Source organism: Tursiops truncatus, chromosome 5, assembly GCF_011762595.2.
Source record: "Tursiops truncatus isolate mTurTru1 chromosome 5, mTurTru1.mat.Y, whole genome shotgun sequence".
NCBI classification, from domain to species: domain Eukaryota; kingdom Metazoa; phylum Chordata; class Mammalia; order Artiodactyla; family Delphinidae; genus Tursiops; species Tursiops truncatus.
In genome coordinates this window covers 51,985,567-52,008,009 of record NC_047038.1, presented here as the reverse complement: position 1 = coordinate 52,008,009, position 22,443 = coordinate 51,985,567, and the positions used below count along the sequence as shown (strand labels likewise).

At 47.2% G+C, this 22,443-nt stretch overlaps 1 protein-coding gene across 9 annotated transcripts in view; it reads left to right on the top strand.

Moving 5' to 3' along the window:
- Positions 1-10,919: 10,919 nt before the first annotated feature.
- Positions 10,920-22,443, top strand: part of SEL1L3 (SEL1L family member 3) — a 97,301-nt gene continuing 85,777 nt past the window's right edge. For 4 of the 9 annotated variants that reach the window (XR_012331956.1, XR_012331955.1, XR_012331954.1 and 1 more), the window contains exon 1: positions 10,920-11,240. Coding sequence is in view for 6 of the 9 variants with exons in the window: in XM_019928383.3 (XP_019783942.2) it covers positions 11,073-11,240 (168 nt within the window). In the remaining 3 variants the exon portion in view is untranslated. The remainder of the gene's footprint in view (positions 11,241-22,443) is intronic. The other 5 variants (XM_073805132.1, XM_073805131.1, XM_073805133.1 and 2 more) reach the window with 4 other exon arrangements.

The window sequence follows — 22,443 nt, the reverse complement described above, 5'->3', positions numbered from 1 at the left end:
TATAGTAATTTATGTCTATTTATGTGTCTGCCTGTCTGTCTGTCCTTCTAGCATCATTTATCTACATAAACAAAAGCTGCTTAATCTGGAAGGTGCTAGGACAGACCACCAGAGTAACAGCCCCCAGAAGAAGTCTTGTGTCCTGTGGCCTCTGCTGAGTACCACGTGGATTTGCCTTTTCAAAGCGAGACATCTGGCCATCACTCACCAACCCGCTTGGCCTTTCCTGGAGTAATTTTGCTGTCTCTCCACTTCACTCAGATTTGAGAGAGTTAATTATTTAATGTGTTTGCAAAGCACATTGGGTTCCCTAGAGAAAGTGTGCCACATAAATATATATAAATGAATAATTAAAGTTTAAGCAGATTACTCGGTGAGTTCTTCCTTAACTGCCCCATTTTTCTAATGAGGTATTTTGAATTTCCAGTCTGGGTTTGGTTTCTTGACCCTCCTCCTTCCCGGCACCTTCTCTTTCTCCTCTTCTTAATTTCCTTCTGTTTAATTCTTTTTCCCTTCTGCCAGTTCTATCAGTGCCTACCAGATTTTGCGGGCACTCAAGTCAATCACAATGATTTAGCGCCTGATCTATAGGTAAAAGCCTTCGTTAACTTCAGCGGGAGTCATAAGCTCCTCAGAACTCTAGGGTGAGATTAATAATTAGGTAATGATTCTAAGGCACTGTGAAAATGAGAAACCAGCCTCCTGAAGTGCTGTGCACGGCGCGGCGATCAGTACTCGAGAAAACCTTGTTTACTGACCCCCTTTCCCTGATCCGTTTCAAGTAAAACAAGAGATCCCTGATACTCTAAAAATTAATATAAATCAAATCAAATCCTTCCTACAGCCTCTGCTCCTCTCAGGGACTAGAACAAAACGAGGAGATTGCAATTTAAGAGCACAGTTTGGCGGTTCGCTGGATTCTCTTTGAGGGAACAATGGACTAATTTAGATGGGGTCTGAAGGGGCGACATAATTGCTTATTGAATGTTGATGTCCAAATCCTAGTTATTCTTTTACCAGAGATTAAAAGGAATTAGGGAACAGTTCACATCCATCCTGCTAAACCTGACCCAGTTTATTTACAGTGTAATCTTACTTCAGAGCACGAGAGGTAAAATGAGCTCTCTTATCAATTAATAGATGAAGAAAAATTTAGATTTCAAGTTCAATGTAAGAGCTATTTATTCCAAAGCACTACAGAAATGAAGAGGTGCTCTTTGTTATGCTGCGGGGTGGTGGGAGAGGAAGTGCTGAAGAGAGTTTTTTTCTATCCCTCTCGACAGTATGAATTACTGTGCAATCTTGGATTTTCTAGTGACCTGTGTTAAAGCCCTGGGGCTAAAACAGACCTATAATGGATCTATTTCTGAATTGTTCAGCAGTATTGGAGTTTAAAACAGCAGTCATGGTACATGCGTGTAATGAGGCCGGTGCTTCCTTCTGCATCCAGGAGGGCACTGGTCACAGCACTGCACGGCCTCTCAAAGTACGGAGGAGACCCAGCTGTTCCTCAGCCCACTTCCAGAACTCTCCAAGGCAGCCAGCCTTATCCTGAGCAGACACAGAAGTTGCTTTAGGGATATAAGATAAAGGATCGCAAAAGACTCTGTCCTTGGACTCTGCCCTTGCCCTCAAATCTCCCCGCCCTACTTGGCCTACACCGCCCCCATCCCACATCTCACGCTCAGAAATTCCCTTCTCTGGGTGAAGGCATTGTTCCACATTCAAATACCTCTGGGAAGTATAACGCATTCTCTTTACCAGTCATTAATAATTTAGTGTTCATTCGACAAACATTAGTTGTTTGTTGAAGTTACTCACAACATGATTTAATCAGAGTCGGGGAATGCAAAGATGTGGTGGAGTCCAAGGCTGCCTTTCTGCCGGTGGCAAGACCCCTCTGAACCTTAGCGGGCACACCTGGAAAACCAGGAAGATGGATCAGGAGATCTCCCAAGTCACTTCCAGTGCCAGCACTGTCTACCTCTCAGCCAGCTGTGGGAACAGGCACACACCCTGTGGGTGGGGGGTGGCTGAGAGAGCCTGAGACACACGGGAATGCGCGTGGGGATTCATCAGACGTCTCGAGGGCTCTGATTTGCTCTGTATTAACCTATAGCTTTGTGTCTGGGTTCCAGAGCTCAGCACAGAGCCTGGTTCACAGTAGGGACCCCATGACATTGGATTAAAAAAATAAGAAAAATGATAACACCTGTATGTTAGTTTTCTAGGGCTGCCGGAACATGTCACAAACTGGGTGGCTTGAAACAACAGACATTTATTGTCTTACTGTTCCGGAAGGTAGAAGTCCAAAATCGGGGTACTGGCAAAGCCCTGCTCCCTCTGAAGCCTCTAGACAAGGGTCTTTCCTTGCCTCTTCCAGTTTCTGGTAGTCCCAGCCCTTCCTTTGCTCATGGCAGAAAAACTCCAGTCTCTGCCTCTGTCTTCACATGGCCATCTTCCCTCTGTGTCTTCACGTTGTCATCCCTCTGTGCATGGCTATGTCCAAATTTCCATCTTCTTGTAAAGACAGCTGTCATGTTGGATTAGGGCCCATCCTATGATCTCACCTTAACTTGATTATATCTGCAAAGACCTTCTTTTCAAATAAACTCATATCGGCAAGTACCAGGGATTAGGATTCCAGCCTATGTTTTCAGAGGACACAGTTCAACCCATAACCACTTACTCCACAGGATTGTTGACGCAATGAACTGAAACACATGTATGAAATGTCTTAATGATTAGAAAGTGCATATGCAAATGTAGGATAAGGACCTCAGCTGTGATTTGAGTCTGGCCCCTTCTCCCAACCATTAGGCTATCCACAAAGAGTTTCAACATAAGGACGCTGAAATCCAACTGTGAAGACAAATGAAGGGGAAGAGTATAGAAAACGAGGTCAAGGGCCCAAAAGCCAAGATTCACTACCTTACAGGGCTGCCTGGGCCTAGTTCAGGTCCCAAGTGAGTGAGGTCACTTCAAATACCCCACCTGCTAACCCAGACTTCCCAGAATGTTCCGGGCATTGATTGCCTGCTGGTCCCATTTGTCAAGTCCACACTGGAGAGAATGGAAATCACTGATTCACACTCATCTCAGGTCTTTTATTATCATAGACTTGGAAGGTCACTCAATGAAGAAAAGCTTTAATAAGCACCAGTAAGGCATTAAACACCGCACTATTCAGAGCACAGGTTCTAAAGGACACAAGGCGCAAGCACATGTATATATTTTATTTTATTTTTTTCCTTCCCTTTTTGGAGGGTTAGCACCAGGGAAGCACTGCATTCTAGCTGATTAGGAACCACAAATCTAAATTTCAATTCTGGGCTGAATAGTAATTTTTCCTGAAGGTTTGAATAAATCATAGAATCTTCTTCGGTTTCAACTATTTTCAGCATTTCTATTTTCATCATTAATTGTGGCTGCTTAGGACCCCCGGAGTCACCGATCCCGTTTGTGACTTAATTTGGGATGGGAATGAGGCAGGAGGCAGAAGATGCACTGAGAATCAACCGGGAGAAAATGGGCTTGAGTTCCATCCGGAAAGATTGGGGCCAGATGCAAGGGACAGTTTTTCGTTAATGACAATTGCAATTCTTCTGTCTGCTCTAGCAAGGCAGATCATAGAATTTGCACAACTGTAATTTTGGTACAGGTAGGAGAGATTCTCGTGTAAGGAAGACAGTTTAATTTTCATTATGATTTGACTGCAAGGAGATGGGTCAGATGAACTATCCATTCAAGTAAATCATAGTACCTCAAGACAATTAGAAGTGCGTATAATCCACCCTGCTCCCTTTTTGCTTTGAATGCCAGGAAGCTCAAAGCCAACTCTACTGTTCAGTTAAAACATTAGAATTAGCCTAGGACACTGCTTTAGTTATCTATTGCTGTGAACAAACAACCCCCAAACTTAGTGACTCAAAACTATTTTTATCTTTCATGGTTCAGTGAGTTGACAGGACTCAGCTGGGCAGCTCTTGCTTGGAGATGCTTATGCAGTTTCAGCCTGATGGTGGCTGGAGTTGGAGTAATCTAAAAGCTCAACTGGGGTAAGCATGCAAGATGGTTTGCTCATTCACAGGTGTGTCACTTGGGCTGAGAGGGCTGAAATGGCTGGAGGCTGGCTGTCTCCCTCCAGATGGCTAGCTTGGGCTTTCTCACATCATGCCAGTGGTCATAGTTCACACGTGGCCACTGGCTTCCTCCAGAGGTCATACTGGGGGGATTTATTCCTCCCCTGCAAGGTTATAGCGGGAGATGTGGTCCCTGGGTAGGGTCATCTTTGGAGGCATGTTACCACAGCTATTTATTAACCTTTTATTATTTTTCATGGTCTTATCAGGGATGTATCTTTCTTTGCGAGCCTTTTTTTTTTTTTTTTGAAGTAGGCGAGCATGAATAATATCTATATGATGCTTTACTCTGGTCTAGGGCTTGGTAATTGACAATGCACCCACCTGTGCTATATTACCTGGCCTTCACGAAACCATGTAAATGGGCAGATCCAGTGACTGTATCCTTATTTTTACAGATGTGGAGGTGGTTTCAAAAAGGATTAGTGATTTGCCCAACATCACACAGCTGGAAGTGGTGGGACAGCACCGCTGGACAGTGGTGTCTGAGATGTCAATCTATGTCCTCAAGCACTGGGTGAAGCCCAGACAGAGCCCTAAGCCTAAAACTCAGGTGTGACTCCCCAACACCTGCTTGCCTCTCCGTCACCCATTCCCAGCAGGAATTTAGTGCAGTGGTGCGAGCATGAGTCCTTGAGCAAAACTGAATCCAAACTGGCTCTGCTGCTTCCTAGCTGTGGAGCTGGGATCTTCCAGACGACTCAGCTTCTTCATCTGTAAAATGAGGTTGTTGATGACACTGGTGCTAATTCCCTCTCAGGGTTGTCATGAGGATTAAATGAATTAATGCATCAAAGTCATACTTGATAAGAACTTTGAAAAGAAATCTCTCAGTGAAAAGCTGTAGAGATAAGTAGCTATTAAGAGGACTCTGGTCTAGTTTTCTCTTCTTTATGTTTTTCTTGATTTTATATGGACCATACTAAGCGCCCCAGCTGATACTGACATTTTACTTTGCTGGATATTGCATATTATCGGATAGACTAAAAGCCCTAAGTCAATGTTATTGCCTGACTATCACGATTTCAGCTGCAAGATGTAGTTATAAAATATTGTCAGGACTTGTCGACACAAGCTGTTTTCCCCAAGCTTTAGTGTGCACTCACTCTCCCTCTGCAGTTATTTACACTGACATTCTCTCCTTTGGTGCCCAGTGGCTCTCTCCTTTCACTCTCCATCCCAAGCAGATCTGCACATGCACATCCAGCTTCTCTCCACTCCGCTGCTTTCAACACGCACGTTCTTCTCAACACACTCAGCCGAAGACATCCTTGTACCTATGGACCTTCTGCATCCCAGGGCGCCTTCCTTCCTCAGACCCCCAGTGTACAAATACTTCTGTGCTCACTGAGCCTGAAATGTCCCCTCCGTCCCAGGTTCCCCCAGGGATATGCTGGAGAAGATTTGCAGCCATACCACACAGGGCGGGATGCAGAGTGTATGAGTGAGGAGGCTCTGGACACTTGGCTGCACCTGCCCAGGGATGTTGGGCTCACACAGCTCTTCATCAGTGGCCAGAGAGTGGATTTCCCTACTGCCCACCTGGACACTGCACAGACATACTGGGCGCAGTCCAGAGAGTAGACGACAGCTGCTGCTTAAGGGGACAAGTGTTCCCGACCCAGGAGGGAGGAGGCTTGGCTAAGGGAAGCTGCCTGTTTTTCCTAGCTCAGGGTTGGGGGAATATTGAGCTGAATATGCACCTATTCAGAAGGGCAAAGAGCCAAAAATAACTAGGAGCAACAGCATTTCATCTGACAGGCCCAGAAATAGAGCTCATTTCAGAGCTACAGACCGAGCGATTCCAAGACCTTCACCATCCCCATAGAAATACACCTTCAAATTCCCACAGAAAAATTCTGAGGTGACACACGAACTACCATCCCCTCTTCACTACAGCTTCTCAGAGTGAGGGCTCTGGGGCCCATAGGAAGAGAGTCTGCAGAGTCAAAGACCTGAGGTTCGAAAGACAAGGTCTGGGGACCAGGACATGAGGATGTTATCTGGTGGAATGTTCTAAGGAAGGAAGAAGTAGGAAGTAATTGATCAATATGGAGATTGCAGAACAGGAAGAACATGGGCTTCCCTGGTGGCGCAGTGGTTGAGAGTCCACCTGCCGATGCTGGGGACACGGGTTCGTGCCCCGGTCCGGGAAGATCCCACATGCCGCGGAGCGGCTGGGCCCGTGAGCCATGGCCGCTGAGCCTGCGCTTCTGGAGCCTGTGCTCCGCAACGGGAGAGGCCACAGCAGTAAGAGGCCCACATACCACACACACACACACACACACACACACACACAAAAACAACAACAGGAAGAACAGAGATAGAAAAGGGATGTAGGGAAGGTAAAGAATAGGTGTTATGAGAAAAACAGAAGTACTGAACATTAAGAACAGTGTGCAGTGGACTTCCCCGGCAGTCCAGTGGTTAAGACTCCACCTTCCAATGCAGGGGGCGCGGGTTCAACCCCTGGTTGAGGAATTAAGATCCCACGTGTCTCGCGGTGTGGCCATAAATTTAAAAAACAGCAACAACAACAGCAACAACAAAACAAAACAAAAACCCAAAACGGTGTGCAGGATTTAGCTGAATCTTGAAGGTCACCCTTGGCAGAAAAAAAAGCCATGGTCTTCCAATCAGAATGGGAGTATGTTGCCTTCTATTTTTGTTTTCTTCTCTTCTATTTTGATGTAAAAGGCAAATGTTGCAGTTCAGTCTATATTCTGAATATCAGAAATTGCAGGAAGGAAGTTGGGGATGGAAGAGAGGAGAGGCTGCAGGGTTCCAGAGACCCCTGATTGTGGGGAAAAACTGTGTTCTTTTGGAAGAAGATGGGGGAAGAGTAATGAATAAGAAAGGAAAAGGAGGAAGGAAGATAAAAAGGGACAGGAAAGGGAGGATGGAAGAAAAATTGAAAGAGGAAGATGAGGGGTTCAATTTTATTTAGTGAATTTGTCAAGGAACTTTCTATACAAGGCATGAAGGCATTACACAGAGCTGATTAAGACACAACCCATTTGCAAGGAGCTTATAGTCTATCTGAGGAGGAGAACTGGCCAGCAAACCAGCTACAAAATAAATAAAGCAGGATTAAATGGCTACAGGCAATGCTTGGTGGGACAGAGAGAAACGACCAATTGAGTTTTTCTTTTTCATATGTATATAGTTCTATTTAGTGGCTTTTTAAAATTGAAGTATAGTTGATTTACAGTATTGTGTTCGTTTCAGGTATACAGCAAAGTGATTCAGTTATATATATATATATATTTTTCAGATTATTTTCCATTAAAGATTATCACAAGATATTGAAGTTTGTAATTGAGGTCATGAGGGGAGCTCCCTGGAGCTGGGGGCCCTAGGTTTGTGCAGGGCCTCCTGCAGGGCCTCTCCGCCACCTCTGTAACCCCTAGGTCAGCTCTCTCTGTAAGAGCAGATCTCTTGACCCTACACATCCTTAATATTTAGAAATGTGGTCTCCAAGCGCCCAGCAAAGGGCCGCACTGGTCTGAAGGTAAGTTGCTACTCGTCCACAGCAAAATAAGACCAAGACAAGTTAGGAGTTTTTCACAAGCAAATGATATTCAATTTAAAGGACTGTCTTTTATTATGATATTAGGTCTTTCCCAACTTTTTGCTGGTAAAAATGCCCTGTCTTTTTAATGAAATAATGCTGATAGAAGATCGTGTATTGGGGGGTTGTTTTTCGTTGGTTGGTTTGGCTTCAATATTTTTACTTGGCAAGTTAATAGTTGGCCAACTGCATTGGTCCCTGAAATTTTTCTGATCTCTAACCATTGCAGAGTCTGAGAACTACTGGATGTTATTCAGCGCCCAGCCAGGCAAGCAGACTCTCCCCAGCCCCTTTCCCTCCAGGTCCTGGATGCTCATCCACGGAGCTCGGATAAGCGAGGCTGCCATCCTCCTTCCAGACTCCGTTGCCTTTGTCCTTTCCCGTGTTCAGGTGTGGCGTCATTTACCTTCCACTGTCTCTGTAGAGGGCACGTGATGAACTGACATACTTCAGCAGTAATGAGCAATACCAGATTAAGACACTCTCCCCAGGGGCCTTCACATTTCAGTGAAGTATTAAAACTTAATTCAAACCAATGAATTGTAATAGTGGAATTTTAAGCCCTTCCACAGGACAATGGAAAAGGGGGCTGTTTTGAAATTAAAAAGGTCCTCTGAAATCAGACCACACCCTTCAAATTACCGACACAAACATCTAGAGAGAAGGCAAGGGCAATAACGGATTCTGTCTTCTGGATAAAAATTTCACACTCCACTGTGAGTAGAAATTCTGACCTTCTCTTCCTCTACCCCTCTGCAATACAGAATTAGTCAATCCCATCAGTCCCTGCCCTGGGCCACAGAGCAAGGTGAAAGTCACTTTTAAAGGATGGAATTGTGTTTTGGTGAGTTTTCTGCATGACCGATGCTCCTTAGGATTCCCAGGGCCTGGGGTGGTGTCAGACACACAGTAGGAACACAGTAGAAGATGAGTAAGTGAGACGTTGGCTATACCAGGTTAAAAACAGCCCAGGCCCCTAGTGGTACCTCCACATTGACTATAGTTAGGTAAATTCAAACTCTTAAAGCTCACAGGCTTGAAAACTCCAATTCCATAAATCCTGAATACCAACAACCTGAGGGACTCAGTTCTCTGAAGACCAGCCCAAACCAGGTGCAGTGAAGGAGGAGAGAAAATCCAGAGGAAGGCCCAGGAAGACAGGTGGAAACCCCAGAAACACTGTGAAGTCCTGTTCTCCTGAACTGGAACAGTTTTCCTTTCACACACGTTAAAAAGTATAGTCTACCATACTGATAGAAAAAATATGGACACGATCTAGGACAAAGCCACCCGATCTTTTATCCCCTTGGACACTCAGTAGAATAAATGGAATGGTTTTCTATACCACACAGGAGAATTTTAAGAGCGTCGGGTCTGTGGAAGTGGGACAAGGCATTGTCAAAGAAACCCTCAGACTCTTTAATGTGGTGGCCTGTGGATGAGAGAGGAGCAGAGTGACCCTTTCTTATCAGCCAGTGGCTCTGGAAATGGGGTCTCTGGGTTGGCAGCAGCATCACCTCCCAGCTTGTTAGCAAGGCAGCTTCTCTAGCCCCACCCAGGACCAACTGAAGCTGCAATTCCAGCCCAGCAACGTGTGTTTTAACACGCCCTCCTGGTGACGGGGATGCACGCTGAAGTTTGAGAACAGTTGACATAAGTCATGACTTTGCAATAAGTGACTTGGAGCCAGGAGCCTGACCCAGGGCCACAGGCCTTAGGTGACCTAGAAAAAGTAAGGGATGACTCAGCTGAGGTGCTGAGTGTGGCCAGGGCTGTACTGAGATGGCTGAGGGCATATCCAGGCACGGGCGATTCCAAAGCTGTTCTAACCCCACCCTGGGCATCCTATCTTCACCACCAGCCTCTCCTGACGCCTGTCGGGACTTGACCTGCTATGGTGACACCTCCACTGGGAAAGGGTTGTATCCTCTCAGACTCCCAATCTTTTATTAGTCCCAATCCGCACAAATCCACCATTGCCAAAGGGAAGCTTCTGAGAACTTTCGAAGGTGGGTTAACTGGTTCAGAGCAGCCGCGGGCCCAAGCAATTACCAGAGTCGCTAGACACAGCCACTCTCTTTCTAGAGCACCAGGGCTGGCGCGAGCTGGGGATCCCTCTGTCCAGCCGGGCCCCTCGGCCTGGCAGCAGAATTTGGGTCGCCGAGCAGCCAGTTCCAACCTGTGTCCCCAAGGCCGAGGATGTGCCTGAGTTTTTTTTTTTTTTTAAAGCTGTTTGTACACTTCAAGAGCCTCACCCCTTTCACTTGGGGCTTGAGCACAACTGAATTGGCCTAATTAATTCATTTTCTTTTCGGTCCAAAGTGGAAGCCGGGGCACAGGGATGCAAATCAAATACAAACGCGATTTGGGCGCCGATACTCTGGACAATTAAAACAAAGAGCTCGGCGGCAGTGGCGCCGGCCCGGCACAAAACCCTCGGGAAGCATCCAGAACATGCCGCGAACCAGCCGGCAGGGTGCGGCGCACCTCGGGCTAAAACGGTGCCCGCAGGGAGGAGGCCCCGCGCCTGCAGGTGGACAGGTGGAGGTCGGTAGGGGTCAAAATCCACCCTTAAAGACTGGAAGCTGGGCCACTGCGTGGCGCGACTCCACGGGGGCACACTCGCACTGTGCCCGACGGGAATGGCGCCCTTGCCAAAAAAGCAACCAAACAAAAACCCATTGCACGGGCGGGAACTAGGCTGCAGGACCCGCCAAAGGAGTGGGTGGGAGAGAGAGGATGCGCAAGAGAGGAATAGAATGAGAAAAGGAGGGAGTGGAGAGAGGAAACGGATTGAGAGTGAAGGAAGCAAGTGAAAAAAGAAAAAAGAGGGGGTTAGGAAGAGAGGTGAGAGAGAATTGTAGAGAAGGAAAAAAGGGAAGCGGAGGGCGGGGAGAGGGATCGCGGAGAGAAAGAGCGCGGAAGGGGGGTGGGGAAGGAGAAGGAAAGGAAAGAAAGGGAAAGGGGGTCTGGCCGGGAGCGGGGGGGGGCGGCGGCCAGGGGGCGGGGCCCGGGTCAGTCCCCACCTGCGTGGGCGCCTGCTGCCGGCCGGGGTGGAAGCCTGGGGGCCGGAGGGAGCGGCCGGGAGGCGGGCTGGGCCGGGAGCGGAGGGGAGGGAGGGGAGGGGGACTGGGAGGCTGGGAGGAGCTGGCGCTCGGCTGGGGCTGCGGGGGCGGCGACGGCGGGAGCGGCAGTGGAGGCGGCGGCGGGTCCGGCGGCGGCGGCGGCGGCGGCGGCGGCAGGTGGCCCCGCGCGCAGCGGCCGGCCCGGCCGGGGGCGGGCGGAAAGGTGGCGCCTCGGGCGGGGGCCGGTCCCTGCACCAGGTGACCTGTTCCGGCCCGGATCCGGGCGGCCTCGCCATGCAGCGGCGCGGCGCGGGGCTCGAGTGGCCACGGCGGCAGCAGCAGCAACAACCCCTGCCGCTCGCGGCCGGCCCCCGGGCCGCAGCCATGGCCCCCCCGACTGGCGGCGTCCCCCCGGGCCTCGGCGGGCGCCCTGCCTGCGCGCTGCTTCTGCTCTGCTACCTGGTGAGCGCCGGACCCTGCCCGGGTCCTCCCCTCCGCGCGGGGCCCCGGGGACGCGGGTGGGGGCGGCCGGGGACCTCTACCTCGCGGGCGGGTGCGGCACGGCTAGTTTTGTCTCTTCCTCGCCGCCGCACCCTTGGCGCTCCCGGCACCTGGGACGGGTACCCGGGGCGCGGAGAGCGGTGCGTGGACCCGGGGCGCGGAGAGCGGTGCGTGGACCGGGTCTCCCTCCGAGACCCGTTCCAGACCCGGGTCAGGTTCCCCTCGACACCCAGTCCTGTTCCCCACTCCACCTGGGAGCCTCGCCACCCCGCGTTTCCTCCCTCCCCGCTGCGCACGGCTCTCCAGCTCCCTCCCTGCCGGTCCTGGGCGTCCCTCACAATCTTCTCGAGGTTCCTTTCCTTCCCTTGCCCAACTTCGCCTCTTTCTCTCTGCGAATGCCACCCGCCTCGCCCCTCCTCTTAGTTTCCACCCGGTCCTCATGGCCCGGACCGTTTTGTGAGGACGCACCCGGCGATGAACCTCGTATTTCCAGCGCTCTTCAACTCCTCCATGGTCACTCCAGCCAAGTTGCGGCTGCCAGCAAGAAATCTAGTTCTTTGTAACACGCTTACCGCCAGAGTGGGGACTTTAGCTGCGTCTTGAACATTGTCATTTCAGAGAACACGTTTGGCTCATGCGTGTCCGTTTACAATTTGCACACTTCCTGGCTTTTGTTTTAGTCATCAACTAAATGGCAGTAATCTGTTTTTCAAAACCAACTCATTTAAAATACCAGAGTAATTTAGACCCTCGGAACAAGGTGGGGGAATATTCCCCAATTCCTTTGCCGGCTTGCTCTCTTCTGCTTTGAATTCTCCTAAACAACAGTAAATTTACAGGAGGTGACACCATTTCTGTCCAGCCTACCTTATGTTCCAGGATCCTGCAGAAACCTTGGGTTATTTCGCCATATATTACTGTAAATAAATGAAATGGAAAATGCTGAATCATGAAACTGATGTAATAGGAAATTCACAGAATGCTGAAAAAGAAAAGAAAAGAAAAAAAATTGAGTAGTGTCATTGTCCAGAATTCTTTTCATTTATGTGGCATTGCCATTATTTGGAGACTTTCTTCTTGGAGGCAAAAAACTGCTTAGGAGACATTGGCAGGATTTAGAATTTGATTCCAAAGAAAGTTGCCGCTCAGCCCAAGTTTCTTTTGATACCCTTTACTTGTTGAATGTTTCATTTCTTGAAGCAAGAGGATGTAAAAATGCAAATTGTAATTCTGCCTCTTCATCTACCTGTTGAGCAATCCATGCTTTTCCTCATATTGTAAAATAAGCCAGTACCATATTTTGTGGTTGGCTTTAGTTCATATTTTTATAAGAAGTTGTCAGTTAACATGAATGGTTTTTTTCACCCAGGAGATATTATTATTTAACATTTATGCCACAGGGTTACAGCACACAGGCTCATAAATAAAACTGCCATAACAGATGACAGGGTTGCAGTTTAAACAGATGATTCCCATCCACAATGCACTGGTTACCCACAGAGGCAGAAATGAGGTAGTAGAGCAGTGTTTGAAACAATGTACAAGTGGTCAGGAAAGTTCCATGTGGAAATACCAAGACCTGGCAAGCAGAGCCTGCTTCTTGACTGTTACAAGAAATCAGAGAAACAAGAGCAATAAAGGCCGAAGTCGTCCACAGGAGCAAAGACAGATGATGGAGCAAGTATAAAAGTGCTGTATGGGGTTTCCCTGGTGGCGCAGTGGTTAAAAATCCGCCTGCCAAGGCAGGGAACGCGGATTTGAGCCCTAGTCCGGGAGGATCCCACATGCCGCGGAGCAACTGGGCCGGTGAGCCACAGCTGCTGAGCCTGCGCTCTAGAGCCCACGTGCCACAACTACTGAAGCCCGCGCGCCTAGAGCCCATGCTCCGCAACAAGAGAAGCCACCGCAATGAGAAGCCCGCACACCGCAGCGAAAAGTAGCTCCCGCTCACTGCAACTGGAGAGAGCCTGCGCGCAGCAATGAGGACCCAACGCAGTCAAAAGTAAACTAAATAAAATTAAAAAAAATTTATAACATTTCTGTATGGACCAAGGGGGATTTGAGACAACAGATCACAGAGAGGAGAAAAATGATGCTATGGACAGACTGTGGTGAGTTAGTGAAGTGGTGAGGTAGGGCTCCAAAAAGAGAGATTATAGAAAATACTGTAATGTGGAAAATAACTAGAGCATGGATGAATGTCTTGGCAGACAAGGAAGGGATGGATTTTAGAACTACCATGGAGAGGGAAATGTCAGTGCTTCCTGAGTATGTGTGTTTCCTTCAGTTGGGCTTCAGATATGCCACTGTTAAAAAAAAAAAAACTTGAATAAACAAGAAAACCATTTTTCAACTGAATGAGAAAGTTTTGCAAAACCCAGGGAAGCAAAAGTGTGACTTGGAAGGTGGGCTTCACCCTTTGTTCTAAAGGTCTAGCCATTGGTAGGGATTTTGCTCGAGAGGTATGTGCTACCAGAGAAACTGCTGAAAGGTAAGCCTTCTTGACCTTGGAGAAATTCAGCTGCAAATTGGGGAAGATGTAAAACAGCTGCATGAACACATGAAAAACATAAACTACTGAGAAAAATGCATGAGTGTGTGTCTTGTACATCAAGGAATACTTCCTAGATAAAGTGCTTGGTCAGGGCAGGGGGGTGGACAGATGGAGGGTGGAAGTTGAGCAGAATAGCTAAGCAGGACCTCAGGAATAGGTAGACACTAGAGGAAGAAAGCTATCCCATAATTTGGAAACCTAAATAATAATAGTAGTAGTAGTAATAATAGTTTGCATTGCGCTAGGTTATTTATATGCATTATCCAATATTAATCTTAACAATAACCTTGTGAGGTAGGAGCTAGTATGATCCCCATTCAGATGAGTTAACTGAGGCTCAGAGAGGTTAAGTTAGTTGTACTAGGCCACACAGGTAGTCCAGGTTTGAAACCCAAGTCTATCTCCTTCCAGAGCCCCAGTTCTAGCCATTCATTGCCTTCTGGATTTTGCTGCTTGTAACCCGTTCCCCTTATGCATAGATGTATGGGCCATTAGCAAAGTTCTCAAAATTAGCAGCTTCTGTGAAATTGACCAGGATGTGAGGTCATGTCTAAAGTAGCCTAAAATATACAAAGCAGGAAGCCCAGGCCACAGAGTAGAAGCAGGATGTTAAAGAGGGGGAAAAAGAAACCAAAAGTAAAGCCAGAAGATATTTGCCATCACAATGGAGAGGCAAAGGATGGGGCCCTTGTATAATCCAGAGGCAGCTGGCAGAGTTTAGTACTTGAGTTTGTATGAACATGTGTCCAAGAGTATAGCCAAGTGTGCCTTGGAATGTATTACAAAGACAAATTGTCTGTGATTTGGGGACTGACTCCTGTTTTGTGTCATCCCTACCTATTTGCTGGTTCGCAAGGGCTGGAGGTTGAGAGAGGCCTTCTAGACAGATGCCTTCAAGCCCCTGCCACCCTGATGGAGAACAGGGTCCTGAGGTGATGAGCACATTCCTCCTCCATTGGCTGGGACAGAATAACCTTCAGTAGCAGCCCAAGAACAGTACTGTGACTGTAGCTAGGATACTGCCAAAGCATGAATAATTGTGATGAGGCCTGAAAGATAAGTCACGGAACGATGCCAAGCAGATTTCTGAAAAGATGATCCCTGGTTCCGGCAGCTGCCCCCCAAATTCTGAGGTCACCAAAGGTCAAGATGCAGAGAGCCTCCTCAGAGAGGATGGCGCCTTGAAAGCAAAAGGTCACGGAAACCGCTTCCACTGAGGTTACGGGTGCTGACTGGTGCGGTCCATGATGGTCTTTCTTTGCCTCAGAGACCCCCTAGCCATTCTCGTCCATCATTAACTCTTACCTTCCACCAGACTTGGCTAGAACAGCCTGAGACTGCCCAGCCCCATTTGTGACAATGGCACTTGGAGAAGGCAATTCTGTCTCTTTGGAACTCTGGTCTCGAAGTATAGTTTTTTCCTAAAATGAGAAAACAAATCTCACAATGGCTGGTATTGGTGTCAGCTGTAGAGCTGAAATATTCCGAGTGGACATTTGCACTTGTGAGACAACCAGAAGACAAAGAAACGAGAGGGCGTTAGCGGCACAGATGTATGTGGGGCTCATTGGCAGGCAGTGGCTGTGACAGAGTCTTGTACAGAATTCTCTGTAAGCGACCACAGACCATCAGTTATCCCTCCAGAAGTGTTTATTAACTCCTTGCTTTGTGTAACACAGGACCTAGGAACTTCAAAACGAGGTATAGAGACCTTCAATTATCCACTTTGTGCAAGAATGATTATGGAGACCCATCCTCTAACTTCACATCAGCCAATAGCTTCCACATTCATTCCAACCAGAGTCCCTAAAATCTCCCAACTGGCGGTGTTTGCCTCTTGCCTTCTCTTCTTTCCAGCTGCCTGTTGGCAAAAGTGTGGGAGCCACCAATTGGCTGAACGGAGCAGCTGGAGGGCAGGTAGAAGAGAAGGCGTAAAGAGGCCAGGCAATTCACGGAGAAGTCGGGTAGCCTGGAGTAGACCATAAATAGCCTGAAGGGAATTCAGTGACCCTGTCTATTGGCTCATCCCATTCCCTGGAGGAAGGAGCGGAGGGGGCACGAGGGCGTGCGGCATGTGAGGAACTGCTGAGGAGCTTCTGCTCTGGTGGCTTGTCGTTTGCCTCCCAGCCTCACCCGAAGAAGGGCTGAACCAAGCTGGGGAGTCGGTTCAGTGCAGCGTGTGTGTTTGTAAGATAACATCTACCCTCCCCAGACGTAATGCATGGTGATCTGTTGTGATTTTAGCCCCTCACCCCACACTTTCAAGACGGGAGTGAGCAAAATCCCAAGATTCCCCCACCTGTAACCAGAAGGTGGTGACGGGTGTAGAAGTGGATGAGTTGAGGGCATCATTTTGGGTGTTTCTGGAAGGCAGCAGGCACACCATCGCCAGCTTTGGAGTCAGCAGCTATGGGTTTGAATTTTGGTTCTGCTTTTTAGTAGCTGGGTGATCTTGCGCAAGTTACTCACCCTCTCTGAATCCATTTCATTTCCTCAGCCGTTAACTGGAATGCTGTGTCCCTCAGAGAGCTGTTGTGAGGTTAGAGGGGAGAAGTTCTATGAAATTCATTGTGAGAGGATGAGGTTAGAAGTGAATGAGAAGACTTACTGCGTTTGTCCCCGTGCCTAGCACATAGTAGGTACTCAATGAAATTAAACGGCACCAAACTTGGTTACCCTCTCATAATTTGTGTCAGCAAGAAATAGCATATCAAACAGTATTAAAAGGGAGAGAGGATCCAACACAGCAGGGAGTGTTGATCATTATTGCAATGGCGTTTCTCTAGCCAGCTCTCAGGTTTGGGAAGGCACACGGGTTGGCTGGGAAATGTTTCCCAAGGCTCATCTTGACCTCGAAGTCCATATTGATGTCATCGCTCATTCTGCTTAATTGCATGCTTTGTTGACATAAACAGAATTTTTGCTTATTTCTAGTTGGCAGAAATCGGAAACGTAGGCGTCTTAAGCCAAGACAATTACCTTTTGACCTGTGGAAAGTTTGATCCGGTTCGGAGAGAGGGTGCTCAAAAGGCAAGGTTTTCTTAGGTGACTGTGGGGCAGAATGGACAAGGATGAGAAAAATAGCCAATTATTGTTTGCAATCAGACATACCCACACGCACATGTAAGTGTAAATGGACCTCCCGTAGAGAGACAAGTGACATGAGTTAAGATTTTCTAATGTCTCTGTTTCCTTAAATAATAAGTGGATCATATAGAGAAAAGAGCCAAGTTTTCTCATGTCTTTGGAACAAGGGAAGGTTATTTGAAGAGCGTTTCCTCTTACTGATTTTTAAAGGAATGAGATGGACTCATCCTAAAAAAAAGTTCAGGTGGTTTTGATAGATTATTTTTTCCATCCAGAAGATACATTAAGTTCATCTGTTTCTTGATTCCCAGGCTGAACGGAATGCATTTAGAGTTCCAATTTGGGGTCTTGTATCAGGAACACACATGAAATGACCCATCTCTGTCTTTTTTTTAAAAAAATGACAAAATATACACAATTACACAAAGACGAAGGACTCTATGTTTTGTGACTGTGTGGGATGTTGTCAAATTTGACTTTGATTAGGGCTTCATTCGGGTATAAACAGATGTTTGAGGGCTCAGGCATCTTTCAGAGCCCAGCTCCATTGTGTGCGGAGCAGATCAGCAGCTTCCGAGGTGAAACATCTATGTGGTTGCCTAAATGGCATAATTGGAGGGGCACAGAGGTGCCCTTTACACCGCAACTAGCTCGCTTACAGCTGCAGTACATCTGGCCTTTGTTTTTAAGGCATTATCTCCACCAGGCTGGCCTGGAAACGCACATATGTGACATTACCACCGTGTTTTTCATTATCACATTAACACGGGTGAACTCGCCAGATGAGCACGAGTCCAACAGGGGGTGGAGGGGCAGGAAATTTAAAAGTTTTAATTTATATTTTTTGGTGTGGGGAAATGGAAAAGTTCTAGAATGTAGGGCAGTTGCCTGAAAGGGAGAAGTCCACCCTAAAGGGACAAGGTGGGTGCGAGTGCCACCTTCTCTGACCTCACAGTCCCCCCGGGTCGACTCTGACCCCCAGGGGCCCAGTAAAATGTTCTTTGGAAGGAGATTAATGAGGCTGGATGAAAAACAGAGGAGTGCCAACCCCCATCCCCCCACCCGCCCCAAAGGACTTGTGAATGTCAGGAAAGTTTGGTGGCGACTCAAGATTGGATCGAGTGCTTTGGTTTATATGCAGGTGCCCCCAGCGCTGTGGGACAGTTGATCTGAGTTGGGCCACCGAGGCACCTGGCAGAAATGCCCACGCCTGGTACTTATTTCAGCAAAAAACCCTTAGCCAAACTCTACGATGTGCCGAGCTCTATCTTACAAGCCGGGGACGTAACAATGAACAAGACATGGACTCTGACTTTATAATTTCTAAACAAAGGAACGTTTGGGTGATGTTTAGCTTATGTTAATGCAACCTGGCATGTGAAAATACCTATGAAGGTTGGACACGTGTCATGCCCGTAGCTGAAACTCTTCAAGTTAATTGCCTTATTTTCCTGACAGGAAATAGCTCATAACACACACATAACTTGAGCCAGGAAATCAGCTTCAGCTTAATCAATATTTAGAATGTGATGTGTCTCTAATCGGTGTTGGTTTTGTACATAACAGAGGTAGCCACGACTCATGGCGTAGCAGCTGCCCGCTGGGTCTGCTCCAACCCACGAGATGCCAGCTTCCTATGTTACATAGGTGCCCACGAGAAGGAAGATTGCAAAACCTTCCTGAGGGATTTAGACCATGCTCCTCAAATCACATACAGTAACTCTGAGGTCCTCTTTGGGGCTGGCATACCCCCATCATATTAAGAACATCGCCCTATCCCTGAAGTTGCTCTTCTCTTGTTCCCCAGCTGTCACTAATGTTTCTCTCACTTCTTTAAACATCTATTTCAGTCCATGAAATTCTCGTTGTTGTTGTTGTTTTTTGGCTGCACCAAGTGGCTTGCAGGATCTTAGTTCCCCCACCAGGGATGGAATCTGTGCTCCCTGCAGTGGAAGCGTGGAGTCTTAACCACTGGACCGCCAGGGAAGACCCGTCAGACCATGAAATTCGACCTCTTTTCCTAGCCTAGCTCCAACTTCTCATCCTACTTAGATCTTTATTGAAAGAAACATTAGCAAGGTGTCAACATACCCATGAGGGACCCTTGGCAAAATAGCAAATCAAGCCCCATCAACCACATGTATAGGAAATGATGCCTGATTGGGTTATTCATCTTATTTCTTCTATGTGATCATTCCTTTAAAAAGTATATCTTTTGTCACTCCGTGTTCTTTAAAACTGTAGCACTTTAAGTGGTCTTCTAATTCAGCTGATTATTATATGATCTCGTCATCTTTCCAAATGGCTATAATTCAAAATAATGACGAGAACACATCTTCATAAAAATGACAAAATAACTAATATCTAATGATACAAAAACTCTATCTAGAATAAAAGCTCGATAGTCTATAACAGTGATCTGCAAACCATGGCCCCCGGGCCAATCCGGCCAGCTACATTTTTCTGTAAACAAGGTTGCACTGGACCACAGCCATGCTCACTGGCTTGTGTGTTGTCAATGTCTGCTTTCTTGATACCACACTAGATGGACATCAGCAGCTGAAAAACCCCAAATAATTACCATCTGGCCCTTTTTTACAGGAAAAGTCTCTGACCTCAGATCTAGAATAGCACCATTGGATAGAAATATGTGAGCCACGAATTCGAGCCACATATGTAATTTCACATTTTCTAGTAGCCTCCCTAAACAAGTAAACAGAAACAGGTAAAATTAATTTTAGTAATGCATTTTATTGAACTCACTGTATCTTAATCTTATCATTTCAACATGTAATCAGTATAAAAATTATTAATGAGATTTTTTTATCCTTTTTTGTGTTCAGTCTTTGAAATCCATTGTATCTTTTACACTTACAGCACATCTCGGGTTAAGTGCTTAGTATGACCTGTGGCCACCATATCGGATAGCATACATCTAGGACCCGTCAACCTGGAATTCACTTTTACTTGAGACTCTGAAGCCAGTGAAAACAAAATGATCTTCATATGAGTATATGGAGATTTCCTTAAAAACAGAATTTCAAGAGAAGGTGCTAGAGAGACTACACTGTCAGGTGTCCCATACCTTCTTCATTCTCGTCTGTCACCACCCATCTCCACAATGATGAGCCTGGGGTCTGGAAATCTGTGGGTCACCAAGCAAAAGTGAAACTATATTTAGCATGATGCTGTGCTTATTAACGTGGAAAAGTGGGCTGGGGCATTTTTAGCAATAAGATGTAAATGAATTAACTGCACTTTCCAATGAAATTTAAGGAAACCAGACAGCTCTGTTTGAAAGAGGTTTTCACTGGAGTTCCTAGCATCAGCAATAAAAATGTGATTAAAAAAAATTGAAGTGGGAGAACGGGACCTGGGTGGGGTATTAAGGTATACATGAAAAGAACAAGGAAGAGGTTTTAAGTCATTCTTTGAGAAGGGACACAATGTGATATTTAATATACCACAGCATATCCTGGACCCTGTTCCCTATTGTCTCACTAAATAAGCAAATGTCTCCTTCCGGGGAGCTGAGAAAGGGAAGCCTTGGGGGCTTTTGGACTGAGGCGCGCAGGTCACCCATGGGCACCACTCTGGTCCAGCTCCCATCAGCACCAGCAGTCTCTGGCTTCGGCCAAACGCTGCTATGGGCTTAATAGCTCGATTTGAATCTTAAGGAGGCGGCCACGTCTCGGCACATCTGGCCAAATGAGTAAACCATCGCTTGTGGACAAATGCTGGCTGTATCTCTCTTCATATGAAAGCAGAATCAGCCTGGAGTTCCCAGGCAGCCATGGAACGGCAAATCTTTGGTTTCATGGTGTGTGCTGTGGGGTGGAGAATGTCGGAGTGGGCATGAGGAAAAGGAGCCAGGCTTCTGGGCCGGCCTCTGCTAAGCCCGCAGCTGCGGGATGTCGGAGAACATCCCCTTGGGGTTGCCATGTCCTTGTCTGAAAACCGGGGTGGGCTGGCTTATCACCAAGGGCTTGTGACCCTCATATTCCCATGTCCTTTTGTGTCTTTATTTACAAACCTTCTGTCCTCTGGCCAAACCTGGCTGCTTGCTAGACCCCCAGGACAGCCGCCTGTCCCTCCTTTCATGTCTCTACTTAAGCTGTTCACACCACTTGCAGTGTCCTCCCTTTGCCTCTCTACCTAAAGAACTTCTCTTCATCCATCGAAGCCCAATTGAAATGCCATTTCCTCCATAAAGCCTTTCCCAGAGCCCCCGTCAGAATTACTGTCATTTGGTGCTGTGTTCCCTTAGGGTTTGCATTTAGTTTGACTGGAGTGCAGGCCATGTTCTGCCAAGTGTCTGCTCTTTGTAAACATGATTCTCTGATTCCAGACTTCGCATTTTACTCACCTTTGCCCCTCCTACAGCCCTAAGCCAGAATTGAAGAAAGAGGTCCCTATTTCTTCCTTCTTTGGAGAAGACCACAGTGACCTTTTTCTTTAAACTTGTGGTTAAAAAATTCATAGCATAACATTTACCACTTTAGCCATTTTTTTTGGGGGGGGGGTACGCGGGCCTCTCACTGTTGTGGCCTCTCCCGTTGCGGAGCACAGGCTCCGGACGCGCAGGCTCAGCGGCCATGGCTCACGGGCCCAGCCGCTCCGCGGCATGTGGGATCTTCCCGGACCGGGGCACGAACCCGTGTCCCCTGCATTGGCAGGCGGACTCTCGACCACTGCGCCACCAGGGAAGCCCTCCACCTTTTAACTATAATGAATAATGCTGCTGTGAACCTGGTGTAAGTCTATGAACATATCTCTTCCAAGCCCTGCTTTCAACTTAGATATAGACCCAGAAGTGGAATTGCTGGGTCATATGACAATTCTGTGCTTAATTTTTTAGGAACTGCAGTACTGCCTTCCACAGTGGCTGCACCATTTTACATTCCCAGCAGCGATACACAAGGGTTCCAAATTTCTCTGCATCCTCTCTAACACTTGTGGTTTTCTTTTTTTAAAAAAATAGTAGCCATTCTAATGGGTGTAAATTGGTCCAAAGTAACCTTTTTACTATTGTGTTATGGATGTCTAAATCTCAAAGTCACATTTAGAACAGCTCTTAGCATCCATCCATCCGTGCCTCATGATCAAAACATTGCCTTAATTTCAGGACCAAACTTTCCAGATTTCTTCTGGAAGGGAAGTCCACACTGAGAGGGCTTCATCATCTAAAGAGCTAGATAACTAACACAACATTGTAAATCAACTATACTTCAATATAAAATAAAAATTAAAAAATGAAGAACTACATAAATAAACCTGCAGCTGAAATCTCTCTTGGCACCTGTGGCGCCATCCATGGTGAAAGAATCAGACAACACAGTTTGTGGTCCAAGCCTGCCTGTGTGTGATTTGGAGCAATAGAAACCTCTTGCTGGCCCATTCATCATGCATGCTTGTCCTAGCTCAGAACTTATGGAGAAAAAGCGCCCCAGCTGGCATCCCTGATATGTGTTCTCTCCGGTGCACTTTGAACTCTTCTCCCCTCCTTTGATTTGGGTGCATTTG